Raw genomic sequence first — 16,268 nt, forward strand, 5'->3', positions numbered from 1 at the left:
ATATAAAGGAAACTTATTATTATTAATTATTTTTTAGAGTGCGCTCATTAATGTTTTCATTCTTTCCCTAGTAGTTCAAGAGGAGGAGGCTGACAAAGCAAAGAAGACAAAGTAAGTGCATGACAATGAAAATGCTGACTTCCTGATGATTGGTTTGGTTTTAATAACCCTAGTGCCCCCTTTTTTTTTTGAATGATTAATGTTGTTGTGGTACCAATACATATTCCAGAAAATCTCATCTTTTCAGTTTATCTTCATAGTTATTTCATTTAACCTGCTCAAATGGGTGCCTCCAAGATAAACTTTAATGTCAACATTTATGCAGCAACAGAAAATATGACTCTAAATGTCTGTGGCACAGTACTGGCAAATGTATTGATGTGGTGTGGGCTCTTCCTGTCTAGACTGTAGAGGAAGGATCACATTTGATCCATTAAGTCAAAAGCCAGCCTCTGTGCACTGTACAGCATGTCAATTCTCAGCTGCTCTAAAAGATCAGAAGGCAATTTTGATTAAATTCCCCTCTCAGATTGATGAGGGTTGATTTTAAATATCATCATACCTCTAGCTTAAAGTGTCTCCATTGGCAATCAAAGTACAGCAATGTGTGCTGCTTTGTGTGCTGCTTTGTGTGCTCTCCATGGTTGTTTATGCACTTGGTTGTGGATGTTACATTAGCATTGCAGTGCAGCATGTTGTTTAACCTGTGATTGTGATGTTGACAGTCGTGGCTTGACTGTGGTCTTGTTGTCAGTGTGTTGTGATCCATTGGCTGTTCATTTTTCTCGGTGGTTTGTGGTGACACGTGATTGCCATGTGTCTGTGATCACTCATGTTAAATGCAGACCTTCCTGCTGACTGTGCTGTGCGTGTTGGTGTGCGGCCTCATGGTTAAATTAATTCATATTTTCAGTCCATATTGACCATAATTCATGGGTAGCCTTTTGACAAAATGAAGATGGACTCTGAAAATGACAAGTGAATTGTCTTCTGGATAATCCTTACAGCACACTCTCTTCTTTCTTTATATTGATTGCTGTCATTTGCTATTCTGGTTATGACAGCAGTACTGCACATATCCACTACATCTAAATGTTTCCTGTGTATCATCAGCTTTTTGTTTGTGGTAACAGCTCCTTCTGTATCATCAAGCTTTCCTTGTGGCTTGGCTTACAGTGTTTTGTCATCGCAGATTTAAGGCCAACTATGTTTCCTAAATCCCTCTTTTCTCTCTCTTTTGGTGTGTTTTTTTTTCTTGTCTTTTTTCTCCTCTTACTTATGTGATCTGGATGGCAGAGCGAACAAGACCACCACTCGGTTGGTGATTGGCCCTAAATACAACGAGCTGAGAGACTGGCACCATGGAGTGTCTGCTCGCACCCTCAATGTCCAGTAGACTAAGTGTGTCTGTGTGTGTGTATATCTGTCTAATTGTGTGTGTGTGTGTGTGCACTATAACAGTTTGACTGCTGTAGATAGTTGTTAGTTCATGACTGTTGCAGGGATACAAGCTTGTGGATTAATGGAAATATAGGAAGTAAGGGGAAAAAAATACTGTCGTGTGAGCTTGCAAAAGAACTGTTGGTGTCTGTGTGTGTGTTTGTATGTGTGTGTGTGCGCACGGAATTGTTATTTACTGTGCCTGCACTGTGCCGGCGTCATTCAGACCTTTCTTTAAGTGTTGCTTACATGCCGGGCCCACTCCACTGATTCCAACCCCAAAGGTATAGATGCCTAAATACACACTTTCATCAGTGTGTGTTTACTTTCACCTCATTATACATAAATTTTGAGTTTGATTAAAGTGCATTTGTAGGCTACTTTTCTGTGACTGAAACTGATTCGTATCTTCATACTAATAAACCCCAAAACATTAAGGTGGATTGTTAGAATGAAGTGGGAAATAACTTTAAATATGTTTTCAGCTGAGTGATTGTGTGGTTGTGTGTGACATAGTTTTCCAACATTACAGAGATGGGAGACAAGAAATTGAGAGTTTTTGGTTAAAAGTGTAAAATCCTGACAGCTCTTATCAAGCAGTCCGATACGCCATTACATACAATATAGCCATGATAGAGACCTGTTCCCACAGTAAAGAAGCAGCCCAAGTCACCCTACTGAAAGTTGTTAGACAACATGATATGAATCATTCACTTGAATGAAAATTCAGAAAGGAAAATCATAGGTCAGCATACAGTAAATGAGGTTAAAAAAAAAAAAAAGGACTGACAAAATTGTTTGTCCCACTCTTTACAGATGCACCACATTACCATATTATTGTTTCACCTTCATTGTCCTCCGTAACACTGTCATGTAGATATGACATGAGGGGAAGGTGTGTGCTTTGGAGGAAGGAGTCTGTTTCTGAGATCACTGAAAATAGCAAGCAATAGATGGTTATGTATGTTCCTTTATGTTAATTGGACTGTTGAATAACTATGTTATAGAAGACACCTCATACCTATTTAAAGGCTTTAATGGCTTGTTTACATTTCTTGTATCTGATAGGATTGGAACCATTTTATAAACTCATTATCTTGAAATATGGTGGCATCTGAAAAAGTGAAAGAGATTCCAACCTGTCATGCATGCATGTACAGTATATATATACCGCTTATATGCTATGCTGCTGGGATGTAACAATCCGGACTGATGCTTTAAGACATTTGTATAGAATAAGGTATATGCAAGTAAGGAAGACTCTTTTCAGTAACAGGTTGTTGAGCTTTGATGGTGTGACAAGTGACTGTATAAATGCTAAGAGTGGCTTGTAATGCAAAGGAATTCATTTAGACTCTTACTATGTAAAATATTTCTCTAGTGCCTTTAAATTTATTTCATCACCATGTTTACTTCCTGCAAACTTTAATGATAGTGTCTTCTTTGTAGATTGTGACAGTATTGCAGTTGAAAACATTTGGAAATCTATGGGCTGAAATTTCTTTTCTGTGTTTTCAGTTTGAAAAAGTATTCTATACTGTAGCTAATAAAGAGATTAAGTTTTCTTTTGTTTCCTTTTCTCTTTTTTTCTGGTGTCCCTTTCTTTCCTTCCTCTCTCCCCTGCTTTCTTAGTTCCTTCACTCATTCCTCTTCTACTTGTCTCACTGACTCTGAGACAAACAGAGGGAAGGTCAGGTATAAAATCATCCCGAAAACATGTGACACTTTGTTCACCTCTTCACCTGCCACCTTGAATTGTCCCTTGATACAGTAGTTACTTTTAAAGAAAACAGTCACATAAAGCCCTTTCACTTAATCACAGGAACTAACTTCCTTTTTTTGTTGTGTTTAAAAAGGTGAGCAAATAATTTGATATGTCACAGACTCAAGATCTAATCACTGAAGTTTAATCCGAGACACTTTTTTTTAGCAAGTTATAACACTGATTTCACACAAGTGCATTTACTGATATTTTCACCCTTCATTTAACTCCAACAAAACACATAAAACACATAAACTTCAATTTAAAATGTTAATTAAAAACGCATCAAAAACCAAATATTGTGAACCCAATAACATTATTCTTTGATGTCTGCCAGTGACAGGTCTCCAGTGCATCAAGCAGGTGTTTCACTCACAACGTTCAGCAGCCTGAATGATGCAGAGGCCACGCCCACATCTGCTAACACTGACCAACCACAGCCACAGGCGACAGGCTCATCAGCCAATCAGCAGTGGCCAGAGAAGGATGCTATAATCCCACATGATGTTCTCATTTCCAGTGCTGGCAGCCTCATATCATCTACAACACACCTTCATCTAGTTGCCATCCCAATGACATATTCAAATTCTGTTGACACGTTTTGTCAAATACACCCAACCCATTTGTCTAACATGAGCTATCCATTAGCTCCATTGCTGGTTCCTTTAACATACAATGGTTCAACTCTAAACCAAATCCCATCATCATATATCCATCATTACAGCTCGGATGCCCTAAAATCAAATTACACTTCTCTTGATGCTGTGTGTTTGCCAGCCAGCATGCCCCATTCTTTTCTTGGACCAAGTCCTGTTTGTACCATGACTTCAGCATCATGTTTGCCTGTTTCAAGTGTATTACCTGCCCAAACAGTATACTCTTCATGTGGTAGCAGTTCTGTACCAGTTCAAAACCAAGCACCAGGGGCCTCCTTTGATCCAGTCCCTGTTCATAGGTCATCTACCTCAGATGTTACTCTTACAGCTCCACCAAGCTTTCAGCAGCTCTCTGCTGAAAGGTAAATTGCATCAGGATGTTTTGTGAAAGCTCACAGTATTAACCTAAATCAACCTAAATCAAAACCACAATAGGCTTAGACTATATTCAAAACAATCACTGACTTTACTTTTTGCTTTGGTTTAGCAGCTCCCCTGTGACACCACTAGAGGGCAGCATAGATTTGGAAAAGTTTGAGTCCATTAACTGCTTGTCTGGCCATGATGATGACATCCATAAATTAGATAAGCCGGCTGCTGAGTCTCTGAGGGCAGTGCAAACTCAGCTTCATCTTTCTCCTGAACACAGGTGCTGCACCACATTTCTAATATTTGATGTGCATGAAGGCATCTTTTCAGTGAGTTATCATTTATTGTAATTGCTTCAATTGTCTTTCCAGTCTGTGCAGTTTTTCTACTTTTTGTCTTCTCAGTTCCCCACTCCAAGTCAATACTCCTCTATCGCATCATGTACTCTCTACCAAACCAGTCAGGTACAAGGTTATGATGATTTTCACTTAATTGTTGTAGGAACTAAAACCTTCCTTTAACTATTAATACGAACATTGCCAGCACTTACACACTTTCAGATATCTCAATTCAATTGCTTTATTATTTTTATTCCATTTCTCACCTCATGAATATGCGTGTTTTACTGCCCTTGTTATCTGATTGTAATTGTAAAACTGTATGCTTGATCCTACTCAGCTCAGCTCAGCTTTGCTACAATATTTGTATTTGCGGAAATGACTGGATATCCTTAAAGTCAATGCTGATAAACCATCACATGCTTGTGATGGTTTATCAGCACAGAGGCAAATACTGAATATACACTCACTGAGCATTTTATTAGGAAGACCATAGGAATACTGGGTAGGGCCTCCCTTTGTTCTTAAAAGACCCTCAGTTCTTTGTGGCTTGGATTGCACAAGAAGTTGTGGCATGGTGCATTATCATGTTGGAAGTAGCTGTTAGAAAATGGTAAATTGTGGCCATAAAGGGATGCACATGGGCAACAGCAATACTGAGCTAAGCTATGGCATTCAAATGATGGATTCATGCTGCTGAAGCCGAATTCTGACCCTACCATCTGCGTGCCTTAGCAGAAATTGAGATTCATCAGACCAGGCAATGTTTTTCCAATCTTGAACTATCCAGATTTGATGAGTCTGTGCTCACTATGGCCTCTGTGCTTGGCTGACAGGAGTGGTGGTCTTCTGCTGTTGTAGCCCATCTGCCTCGAAGTTTGACGTGTTTTGCAAACTTGGATGCCATTCTTGGATGTCGCTCACGGGATGTGTTTCTGTTCTTGGCACCTTTTTGGTACCATTCTGAGTAAAATCTAGAGACTGTTCTGTGTGAAAATCCCAGGAGATTATCAGTTTCAGAAATCTGACCCCATCCAGTCAGCCTGACAACAATCATTCCACAGTCAAAGTCACTGAGATCACATTTTCCCCCATTATGATATTTGATGTGATCATTAACTGAGGCTCTTCACCTGTATCTGGGGCATTTTATGGATTGCACTGCTGCCAATTAGATAATTGCATGAATAAGCAAGTGTATGGGTCTTCCTAATAAACCGCTTAGTGAGTTTACGTTATATAAGTGAGCACTTGACTTCTTGCTAATACTGAGAGTTTGGCTATTGGGGCGTACACACAGAGATACTTGTGATCTGTATTTCTTAGAGCATTTGAGTCTTTGGGCGTTAGACATCAAAATTCAATGGGCCTAAAAAGGATTAAAGCCAGGTTCTCAAAACTTCCAAGCTCTCCTCTAACACCTGCATCATAAGCCTCAAAAATCCTCCCACAGAACTTCCAGGCAGTCCACTAACACCCTGAGCTATTTAGTTAAGGACAGTTCTACTTTTTTGTGTCTTTCCTTTGGGTGCTGTCAAAAGGAAACTTTTGGACAACCTTTGGAATGTCATGGTGGCCAAATGGCAAGGCATTGTGGAGTAATAGGGCCATTCAGATTTTTTTTAGTTTTTTGGTGACTAGTTCTACTTGAACTTGGACTTGGGAGTTAGAGGACTGCATGATAGCTAGAGTTTTGGGTTTGATGCCTGTGAGTTGCATTAAATTTTAAAATATGATGGAAAGAGTCAAAGTCTGTGAGAAATAGAGCCCATATGTCTCTGGTCAAATATCTCAGGGAGGAAGAGGACTACTCCAGAATTCTGAGGTCTTGGTTCCTATGCCCAGAATCTGCAGTGAATTTGAATTTGGAAGTCCAACACTGAAAGTAAACATTCAAAGACTGTATGGCGTAAGGGTCAGTTGTTTAACCAAATAGCTCATAGTGTTAGAGGACTGCTTGGAAGACTTGACATGACTTGACAAGACAATTGAGAACTCTTGCCTTGTGAAGGATTGTGAATTTTGAAATGGAAAACCCGCAGTGAAGAGTGAAAAACACTCAACCCATAACACAGCAAAGTTTGTTCTTGTGACAAAAATGTGTGTGTGTGTGTGTGTGTGTATTTGTAAATAGGAGAGAGCTCCTGTCAAGTCCTCTAGACTTCTTGCCCAGAGCAGCTCCCTGCCCCCCTCCTCTTACCCCCAGTGCCCCCAAACAGCCCACACGACAGGCATACATTGAGTGCCGTAGTCAAGTTCAGGCAAGGTAAATGGAGTGAACCCTGTCATTTAGCTGTTTCATTGAACTCTCGACCTCTTCCTTTAAGCTTTTAATTTACAACTCAAACCATTTTGTCATTTTTCTTTGTGTCCTTTTTATAATGTCTCACTATTGGCATCCTGGTTCCATCATTTTCTGCCTCTTCTGGTCAGAACAACTCATCAGAGCAATCCTGAGAAAGCAGTATCTCAGTCCTTATTGGATGCCCTTCTCATCACTCCAGTCATTCAAGCTCCCCCACTATACCTGAGGAAAAAGAAGAAGCGTCGTAACATCAGTGAGCTGCACCTGCCCAAGAACAAGAGGTAGACAGGGCAGACCTGGACAAAACTTGCTTTTACTGAAAATGGTCTTGACCGCTTGAAATGTATTGTTTTACACAGTTTTACACAGCATTGATCATCATTGTTCTTATTTTTGTTTTAAAATTTTAAACGCAGTTTTGTCCAGGTCTGAATCCAGGAAAGAGAACTGTCATCATGTGGTTTACAAATAATAAGATACAATGTGTGTTGGATCTTTCTCTGTGAATATCGGCGTTGTGTGAAGCATGCAGCTTCTCAACCATAGCTCTCACCAACTAATTCCCTGATAGCGTAAGCACACGTTAGGTTTGGAAAATATTCCAAACCTAAAGTCTTTATTTGTTGTACCACTGGGCTCTAGAGGAGGGGCATGTTATTAATTCTTATCATAAAATCGTTGTGCTAGTACAATTAATATTTTCAAGCATGCCTATTTTTAACCCAGGGTGTGAACAAGGCCCCAGTGTCCACTGAAAATGCTATTCATGGCAGTGAAAAAGCCATGTTTGTTCAAACCATGCCAGCACCAAAAGACACGGCCCATATGTCTTTGTCGAGACAACTCATACCAACTATGACATTCTGTGGTCACTGTGAAATGGCTTGGCAGTATCTCACAGAGATCAGTAATTGGCAAGTGGACACAACTGTACACATTTAAACCGTGAAATATGGAAAGTGTGTGCGTGAGCAAGAGAATGAGTTTGAGTGGGTGACTGTATGGATGGGTGTCTTTGTTATTGCGTGTGTGAGAATGCACATGCATTGATGGTATAGTGTGTGAGGACTGAATTTGATCCAAAAAATATCACAGTGCTAAATTATAGACCATCTGTTGTGTGGTGGAGAGAGCTGCTGGACAGCAGTCAGCTATGTTAATGGACCATTTGTTCGGCGTTCAAACAAAACCAACACAGTTTTGAGACACATAATACTAGTTCTCGGAGCTACAGTACACATGGGGATACTTTACATATGTAAACAGTTGGGGGACTGAAATTTTTTCCTCATTATCGCTTAATACCAGCAAACAAGAAGTCTCATTATTAGGCAGCATACAGTTCTGAAAATAGACTTTAGATAAGACAAGCACAGAAACAGCTCCAGAGATGCAAAGCAAGGCTACTGATTGAATAGTGATGCGGTACACAAGTGTAAAATTCGAGGTTACACTTAATGTAAAAATGTAAAATACAAAGACAGAACACGAAAGAAAAACAGATAAAAAGAAATGTATTTTTCTCTCCCTCCTTCCCCCAGTCCCTTTTTAATTATCCCTTCAGTTAACAAGGTTCGTATGTGGCCCAGTACGTCCAGATGGTCAGTACTCTAACTAGCTACTATTGAATCAAAACAGAAGGGGTCTCCATTAATCAACCAATCACAGTCTTCCAGAACACAATTAAGTTCCTATGTAATTGGCCTGATTGGTGGAGAATATTAACGACCTGCACTGTAATTGGCTCTAATGAATGAAGGACTGGGGAGCGTATTATTTCCTGCTCTATTTGTCACCTGTTATCAGCCAGTTACCATAGCTAATGTGAATGAATGTTGTTAGCTCTTTCGCAAAGATAATTTGAGGAGATGGCGCTATAGCCTTTAGTCTCACAGAGGTCAATAGCCTAAAAATATGATGAGGATGAGGTATTTCCTGTTCTTTACAGGACCATTTTGCTTGAGGAGAGCTGATGCTCTTCTTTCCATTTCCATCAAGATAAAACAGTAAATTGTTTTTGGTCGATTAGCCGGAAAGCTTATTACTTATTTACTGTTCTATGTGATAAGCTGATAATGAGAATGAAGAGAAATGTTCTGCAGCCTGGCAGTCTCTTCCCTATAGAGAGTACTTAGATTAGTTGTGTCAGCTATAGGCTGATTAGCTGGAATCAATGCTAACACAACAGTCCACTGGGTACATCGATCACAATGCTTGTCATTGCACTGTAGTTTGTGTGTCTAGAGCTTAACAGTGTGTATATTAATCAGATGACTTTTCTAACTGTTTATCCATTCAGTTGACAGTCACATTTTCAGTGTTATCTTCTTTGTAACAACAACAACCACCATAACAGCTACTAAATTTTACATGTAAAAGTGACAAGGGTGAGAACGCCATTTTTAATGTCTAACCATCTATCTCTGTCAATTTGTGTTAATGTATTAGTTTCTAAACCATATTCCTTATTTCTGTGATGTTTTTCATCTGACACCTAAGGGTGTCTTGGCATCAGTCTGCCACAGAGGAGGGAGACCCTCTCTTTTCTTCCCCTGTCAATGCTGTCTATATCTTTAGGTAAATTTCAAGTCTGCTCTTCTCTCTTTTCCTTGAAAATTGTATATCTGACCCACATATGCTATAACTACAATTACACAGCTACATAGTTGAGTGCTTATTCAGAAAGTTTGAGTCAATGATTTTAAATGTGGTCCTGGGTGGGAATCCCCCTGGTCTGTGGGGACCATTTCATGTTATGGAGGTCCTTTGTGTTCAAATGAATTGTGTGCTTATGGAATGTCACAGCACAGGCAGGGTGGGCAGCTGAAACACAGAGCATCTACTGAGGTCAAGCCAGCACATACACAAGTATGACATTCTTCCTCTACCTTTCTCTCTGTCTCTATCTGCCTATTAACCTTTCATTCTCTACATCGCTCTGACTGTATCTCTCTCTGTTCTTCTCTCTTTCTTTCTTTCTTTCTCTCTTTCTTTCTCACTCACAAAACAAAACTCAGAGGCACAACTCCACGTAACTATGACTGCAGTTGCCATAACATTTGTCTCCCATGAGTCCCCTAACAGCCAGGCACAAGGAGAAGACAGCAGTGATCCAACTGTTGGCATCAGCTACAACTATGCATTATGGGTGTAATATGTCTGGGGAGAGATTGTTGGCCCACCCAAGCTCCTTAGCTGGCGCTGATGAGCGCACACATACTTAAAAACACACTTACAAGCACACACTTGATGTTACTCATACAGAGGCTATTCATTCTGCATCATTTTAAAAGGAGGATGGAGAGTTTGAGATCCCGGGCCACTTTTGATTGAAGAGCAGAGACATTTTGCTCCCTTCCACCACAATAGCAGGGGAAGGGACCCCAGAGCTCATTTTCTTAGCCTGGGCATCAGAAAATGAGTTTCAAAGCCTGTATTGGTGTTCTTCAATCAATATTTAGTCAAAACTACTTCATTCCAATAAGACAAGTCAACATTTGTGAAAATATGTATGGCATAATTCATTTTATGTAATAATAAAAGCACATTATATGGATTCAAGGATTCAAAGGATTCAAAGGCTTTTATTGTCAATTCACCATATGTCAGACATACAGGGGAATCGAAATGTTGTTTCTTCTCTCAACAATGTGTGTTTTACAATATAAATAAACAATTTAAATAAAACCAGCTAAATAAACAAACTTTCACTACAATATAAATATATAGTAAAGAAATATATGGAAAACAAATATATATATATATATATATATATATATATATATATATATATGTATACATATAAATATGAATATGAAAATTGCAGATTGCTGAATAGTGCAAATGGTTATGTGCAAGTTGGCCAAAAGATTGTCACTGCCACAGAGTCCAGGTGGCAGTGGGGATGGGGGGTGGGGGTCAGCAGAGTTGGAGTCCAGGGGCGGGGGGGCAGGGGGGGGGAGGTAGTGTACAGAGTTCAGTGTCCTGACAGCCTGGTGGATGAAGCTGTTGGACAGTCTTGTGGAGCGGGCCCGGAGGCATATGAAAGAACACTCATGTTTTAAGATGTTTATTGGCCAGTTATAAATAATGTGTAACTGAGCAATAAAACCCTTAATAAGAAATTAAAGAAACTAAAATATCCTTAAATTGGAGATGTGTCCCAGAAATATTTTTCTTAGACAAAGAAAAAAGGTGTTGCCCTTCATGTAGATCCAACACAGTGCTTCTCCTAATAAGAGCATTGCACTATGAAAAACTTCTTTAACAAGTAGAGAAAACTTTGCATCACGAAGGGAGTATTTTGCCCAGAGACACATGTTTTCCCTTCAAGAGAACATTTTGACCCAAGGGACAATGTGTTACCCTTAAAAGAATATGTTGCCCTCAGAAAGAATGTTGCCTTAGATCTTGGCTTGTCAAACCTTGGGCTAGAACTCAAAACATTGCCACAGATATTATACTGTATGCTTACATTTTTCTGGAAGCAAAATACCACCCTGTGCTACAGCACTCTCCACTAAGTATGAACTGATAACCTAGCATAGCACTATGCTAGCCTGGATTTGTCTGTTTTGTATAGAGAGCTGAGAATAACCTCTGTTCCACTGTGGTCATTTTCTAATGTGATCATTGTGATCATTTGAATTAGCGTTCTGGCATCTTTTTTCCTCGATGTGTATACCACTAAATTTTACCTCAGAATCTGTTAAAATGATTCATCCTTTGACCCAAATGTGAAGGTTAGTTTTATTTCGTGGGGCCACATGGAAATGGACTCCCAATGTTACCATGAGGACCCATTCAGTTTGTCTCTTCTCAATTTGTGGAGTACTCAAAGCGGACATTTAAAATGTCAAAGGGCGAGGCAACAATATTTACCAAAAATATACAGATAAGTCACTGAATGGACTGAAATAAATGTGATCAGACTTTTGACTGTAGCACGAGAGCTGTCTCCCCTCCATCATTAGTACTGGTAGTCTGGCATCTGTCTACAGTACAGGAATGGGCACTTTTGTTCATTACACCATGCTATATTTCACTCCACTGTAGTTAATTAATCTCTATTGAATCATTTAAACTGATATTTTGGCATCAGTTTTGAATGGGTGTGCCGTATTATTAGTGCTGTGCAAACCAACTCATGTCCTATCCATCATCGGCCAGTGGCCCCTGGACTCTGTTCTGCTGTGAATGTGACACATGGGCAACATTTTCGTGCATACTGTACTCACAAGTAGGAAGTGCACTATGAAGCTGAGTACTGTACTGTTTTGGCTCCAGCTGTATTCTGTGTTTTCGTTGGTACCATATTTGCCTCGGCTCTTTCAGCAGGTAGGTGGTCTGGAGTCCATCTTGCTGTATTTTGACAGGAACTTGAAAAATTAGACAGTGCTAACATTTCTTTTTTCTGTGCTTTTAGTCTTTTTCTATTCTTGTGGCTATGAGTGTAGTGGACTCTTAGAGATATTTTGCTGGGCATGACATCTTTGTGAATAACAGCTGACATTTTGTTGTTGTTTAACCCATCACTCAAGATGGGAAAAAGTAACTTATTTTGTAATTTAAACAGTGCACATTTAGTTTATGTAGCTTCTGGTGTGCAGTGGCAGGGGTTTCTGGTGTACTGTTGTAATTATGAATTTAATTACAAAATGTATGAAGTGATTCCCACCTAATTTCTGTTTCTATTATGTCTCTCTGCACAGTGAGGAGAGTGAGGAGCCTGAACTCAACAGCCATGAGTCTGCAGTTGTCAAGACCATGATCAAAGGACCCTCTGCAACCAAGGGTAAACTGTGTGTGTGTGTGTGTGTGTGTGTGTGTGTGTGTGTGTGTGTGTGTGTGTGTGTGTGTGTGTGTGTGTGTGTGTGTGTGTGTGTGTGTGTGTGTGTGTGTGTGTGTGTGTTTGTGTGTCTTTTCTCCTGTCCCCTTGTGATAGCAGTATATCCTAAAGGGTTTTTCATTTGCTTTTTCACACAGTCACACATTCACAATGAGCACTGGTTACAATTATTGCTAGGTGTCACTTTTACACACTTTATAAAATATGATTTATGGACCTTGGACCAAGCCAAAATTGGCATGTCTCCTATTAACTGACTAAAATAGCATATCTGCTGTTGTGAGCACATATTAAGGAATACTGTATATGTACATAATACCTGGGTTTCTGTGACTAAAATACATTTTTATTCAGCAAGCCAAAGGCTGCATGGAATAGCACTTTAAGTATGCTGCCAAATCCAACAAAAGAATATCTGTGTGAGAGTTGTTTTTACTGTAGGCATTTTGTGGTATTTTTTCACTAAATTAACTACCAGAGTACAATTAGACTAAGGTGCCTGAGCTGTTTTCTTAGCATAAGTCATGGGGAATGCATGCATATCCAAAATGTAGACTCCTCCAAATAGAATCCTAATATTAAACTCCTTAAGGAATTGAGCTAAATCTTCTTTTAAGTGTGTTTTTTATTGATTAATATATTCCCTCCTACAGTTAAAAAGTGTTATTTTGTCTTGTACAAAAAAAATGTTAGGTTCTCAATCCTGGCATAGTGTGAAACTCATTTACTGCTGTTGGATTGAATGTTGTTGCAGCCAGTTAGCAAGGGGAAAGAGGCTTATTTTCCATGGTTGAGGCGTGACATATGTTGTGAAATAGGTCATTGCAGACTTTCTTTTTCTCTTCTCGTCTTTTTCCTCTGTGGAAGCCCATTAAGCAGGCGAGAAGGCCCCGCTCTGCCTGTGGCGCCTTGCTCAGTCACACGTGCAGTGGTTCTACTCTGTCAGAAAGACAATATTTACTGAAGGGACCTGTCGTAGTTATGAATAAAGTTTTAAAGGGAAGCCACAGAGCTGCAGTATAATGCCTGTACTCCATCTGTATTCAACCCTTAGATTCTGAGACTGAGTGTCAGTACTGTGCATTATTCTGTTTATCATGTACATATTTAAAAGGAATCCATTCTGAGTATTCTCATCTGTATATGCGCAAACAAGTTTCATCTCTTTGAATATAACTAGCCTAAGCTTCAGTGTCTACCCTATCCAGTCTCTGAGGCACAAGTCCTCTCCTCCATTTCTGTAACTGCTGCTGAACAAAAATCGTAAATGTAGTCACTTACCCGGGGACCCAGGATCGTGAAAATATACTGCTAGCCGTATGGTGCCTCAGCAGCTGTAAACCACTGATTCATTTCAAATCTTGAGCAGCAGTTGAAAAAGCCAAGCCTTCAGTAGCTGGATTGTTACTAATGCCTACTGCAAGACAATGTCAGTACTGTTAAAACACAGACACACACTAATTCAGTGATCTGCATCCTTCATGTACCTGCTCCCCTCGTTCCTTCAGCCACTTCACCTTAAACATAAAGCCTTATGAAGTGCATGCTGGTGTGATTAATGGCAGCTTCTCTAAGTGCAATACATTATATTGTATAAAATCAACCTAAAACTAAAACTTTTCCACATATGTAACAAGTTACCGCCACTTTTGGCAGGAAATTTTAGTCAATCTTAAAGTGAGGAACTATACATATCAGTGGCTTTTGAAAGCTGTATTTTACCCTCCTTTTAGGACTGTCAAACACACATTTCATCTTAAGCCCTCTATTATTCTTTATGAAGGTTTAAATTAATACTCTTCTAGCTCCAACATTAAATGTAAACCCAGCCCTGCTCCTTGCCCAAACAGACACACTTTAACATGACATGTAATGGTAAAGCCAAGCTCCAAAAGTAGCCCTTACCGCACCATGCACACACATACAAAAACACATCTCCATCCACAGTGTGGAGATCAAAGGGCAAACTACATGTTTAGCCAGGTGTCTGGGTTTTAGCTGATGGAATGTCTTGGTGGTCTGTGTGTGTGTGTGGTTGCGTGTGTTTGGTCATGTGTATGCATGCACATACGCCAGAGGAATGTGTTAAAGGTGGAGTGGAATATTCTGTGAATTGCTGAAGATTGATGTGGTGAATCCATGGTTGTGACAACAGTAGTCAGCCAGCTGCAAGCACCACTGTGACACCTGCTGGGTGTATAGACAAAGAGGGTAGAGGTCAAATAACTTACACACCTGGGAAGAAAACACAGATGTCTGCATCTCTGCTTCTTAACCATTATAGCTTTTTATTTCTCTCCTACCTCCTAGGTCACGGTCCACAGAGTCGTTTGATCACTCCATCTTTCGGTATGAAGGGTAACGGCAGCGCCAGTGTCCCGAGGGGTCCTGTCCCAACCCGACCTGTACCCCAGCCCCACCCTAAAGATGAAGACACTCTGGTCCAGATGGCAGAACACATCCCCGCTGGGACTCGTACGCCCATGTGTGCCCACTGCAACATGGTCATTAGGTGAGGAAAAACTGATCTGTCATGTATCAAATTCATTTTTTAACCTCTTCAATCATGAGACTTAATAGACAAATCTATAGAATGATCAATTATTCATTCTTAATCATTCTTAATGGGACGCAGTTTGCATGTTCATTGTCATTAGGCGGGAAGGAGGCTGTCATGACCATTTATGTCTAAAATTGTGAAAGAAAACAGTGCACATGTATGGTGTTTAGTATCATCATATCATGCCCATACACCTCTTCCACAATGATAACAGAGGATGTCTACAACTTGGACATCTTGTATTACTGTACAAATAAATTAAGAATGGGAAAGGAAAATATGTCCATTCTTTAATTATTTAGTGAGCCAGTTGGGCACTTAAAATAATTACCTTGAAACCATCACGAGTAAATAATCTGTGCATGAAACTGTAGAACTACAAAGATCTGACTGTAGTGTAGATAAGGACAAAGGGAATTAAGTTGCATGTGCAGTAGCTCAAACTGTAGAATGATGTTGCACACAGATTGCTGAATGTACACACACGATAGGATGACACCACCTCTTGATTTTCCTGTTGGGTCACTCTTTTTGTCTCCTATTTAAAGGTAATCTGGGATTAAGAATGGAGAATCTGGTTAAGAGACATCCCTGTAGTAGTACAGCAATATTTTAAGACAGGAGGAGGCTATGACTTTGATTTTTCCAACTACATAATACTTGTACTATATAAGTACAAGTATTCTTATCTCCCTCTCTTCTTGTCCGGTAATTGACTGCCCTAACCCCAACATTATCTCCCAACTTGTTTCGCCTTACATTACATATCACTAGGATAGGATAGGATTTCTCACATGCTAATGATCGCCAAGCTATCTATCAGGGTCACTATCAGAGTAAGCTCAGATATGCACTGCTATTGTGTGGAGTAAATTAGTCTGTTGTTTTCCCACTTTAACTAATCATTAAAGTGGACAGGACCAAGGGGCTGTCTGAGTGGAAGCAGATGATGAGGGTCACAGCAGACCTGTAGTAGTGACACAGTATATT

At 39.8% G+C, this 16,268-nt stretch overlaps 1 protein-coding gene across 5 annotated transcripts in view; it reads left to right on the forward strand.

Moving 5' to 3' along the window:
• The window catches only part of pdlim5a (PDZ and LIM domain 5a), a 57,522-nt gene that overhangs the window by 36,688 nt on the left and 4,566 nt on the right, over nucleotides 1-16,268 (forward strand). For 3 of the 5 annotated variants that reach the window (XM_041041759.1, XM_041041764.1, XM_041041761.1), the window contains 3 exons: nucleotides 72-111; nucleotides 12,582-12,664; nucleotides 15,029-15,230. In XM_041041759.1, coding sequence (XP_040897693.1) covers nucleotides 72-111; nucleotides 12,582-12,664; nucleotides 15,029-15,230 — 325 coding nt within the window. The remainder of the gene's footprint in view (nucleotides 1-71; nucleotides 112-12,581; nucleotides 12,665-15,028; nucleotides 15,231-16,268) is intronic. The other 2 variants (XM_041041760.1, XM_041041762.1) reach the window with 1 other exon arrangement.

Source organism: Toxotes jaculatrix, chromosome 7 (assembly GCF_017976425.1).
Source record: "Toxotes jaculatrix isolate fToxJac2 chromosome 7, fToxJac2.pri, whole genome shotgun sequence".
NCBI classification, from domain to species: domain Eukaryota; kingdom Metazoa; phylum Chordata; class Actinopteri; family Toxotidae; genus Toxotes; species Toxotes jaculatrix.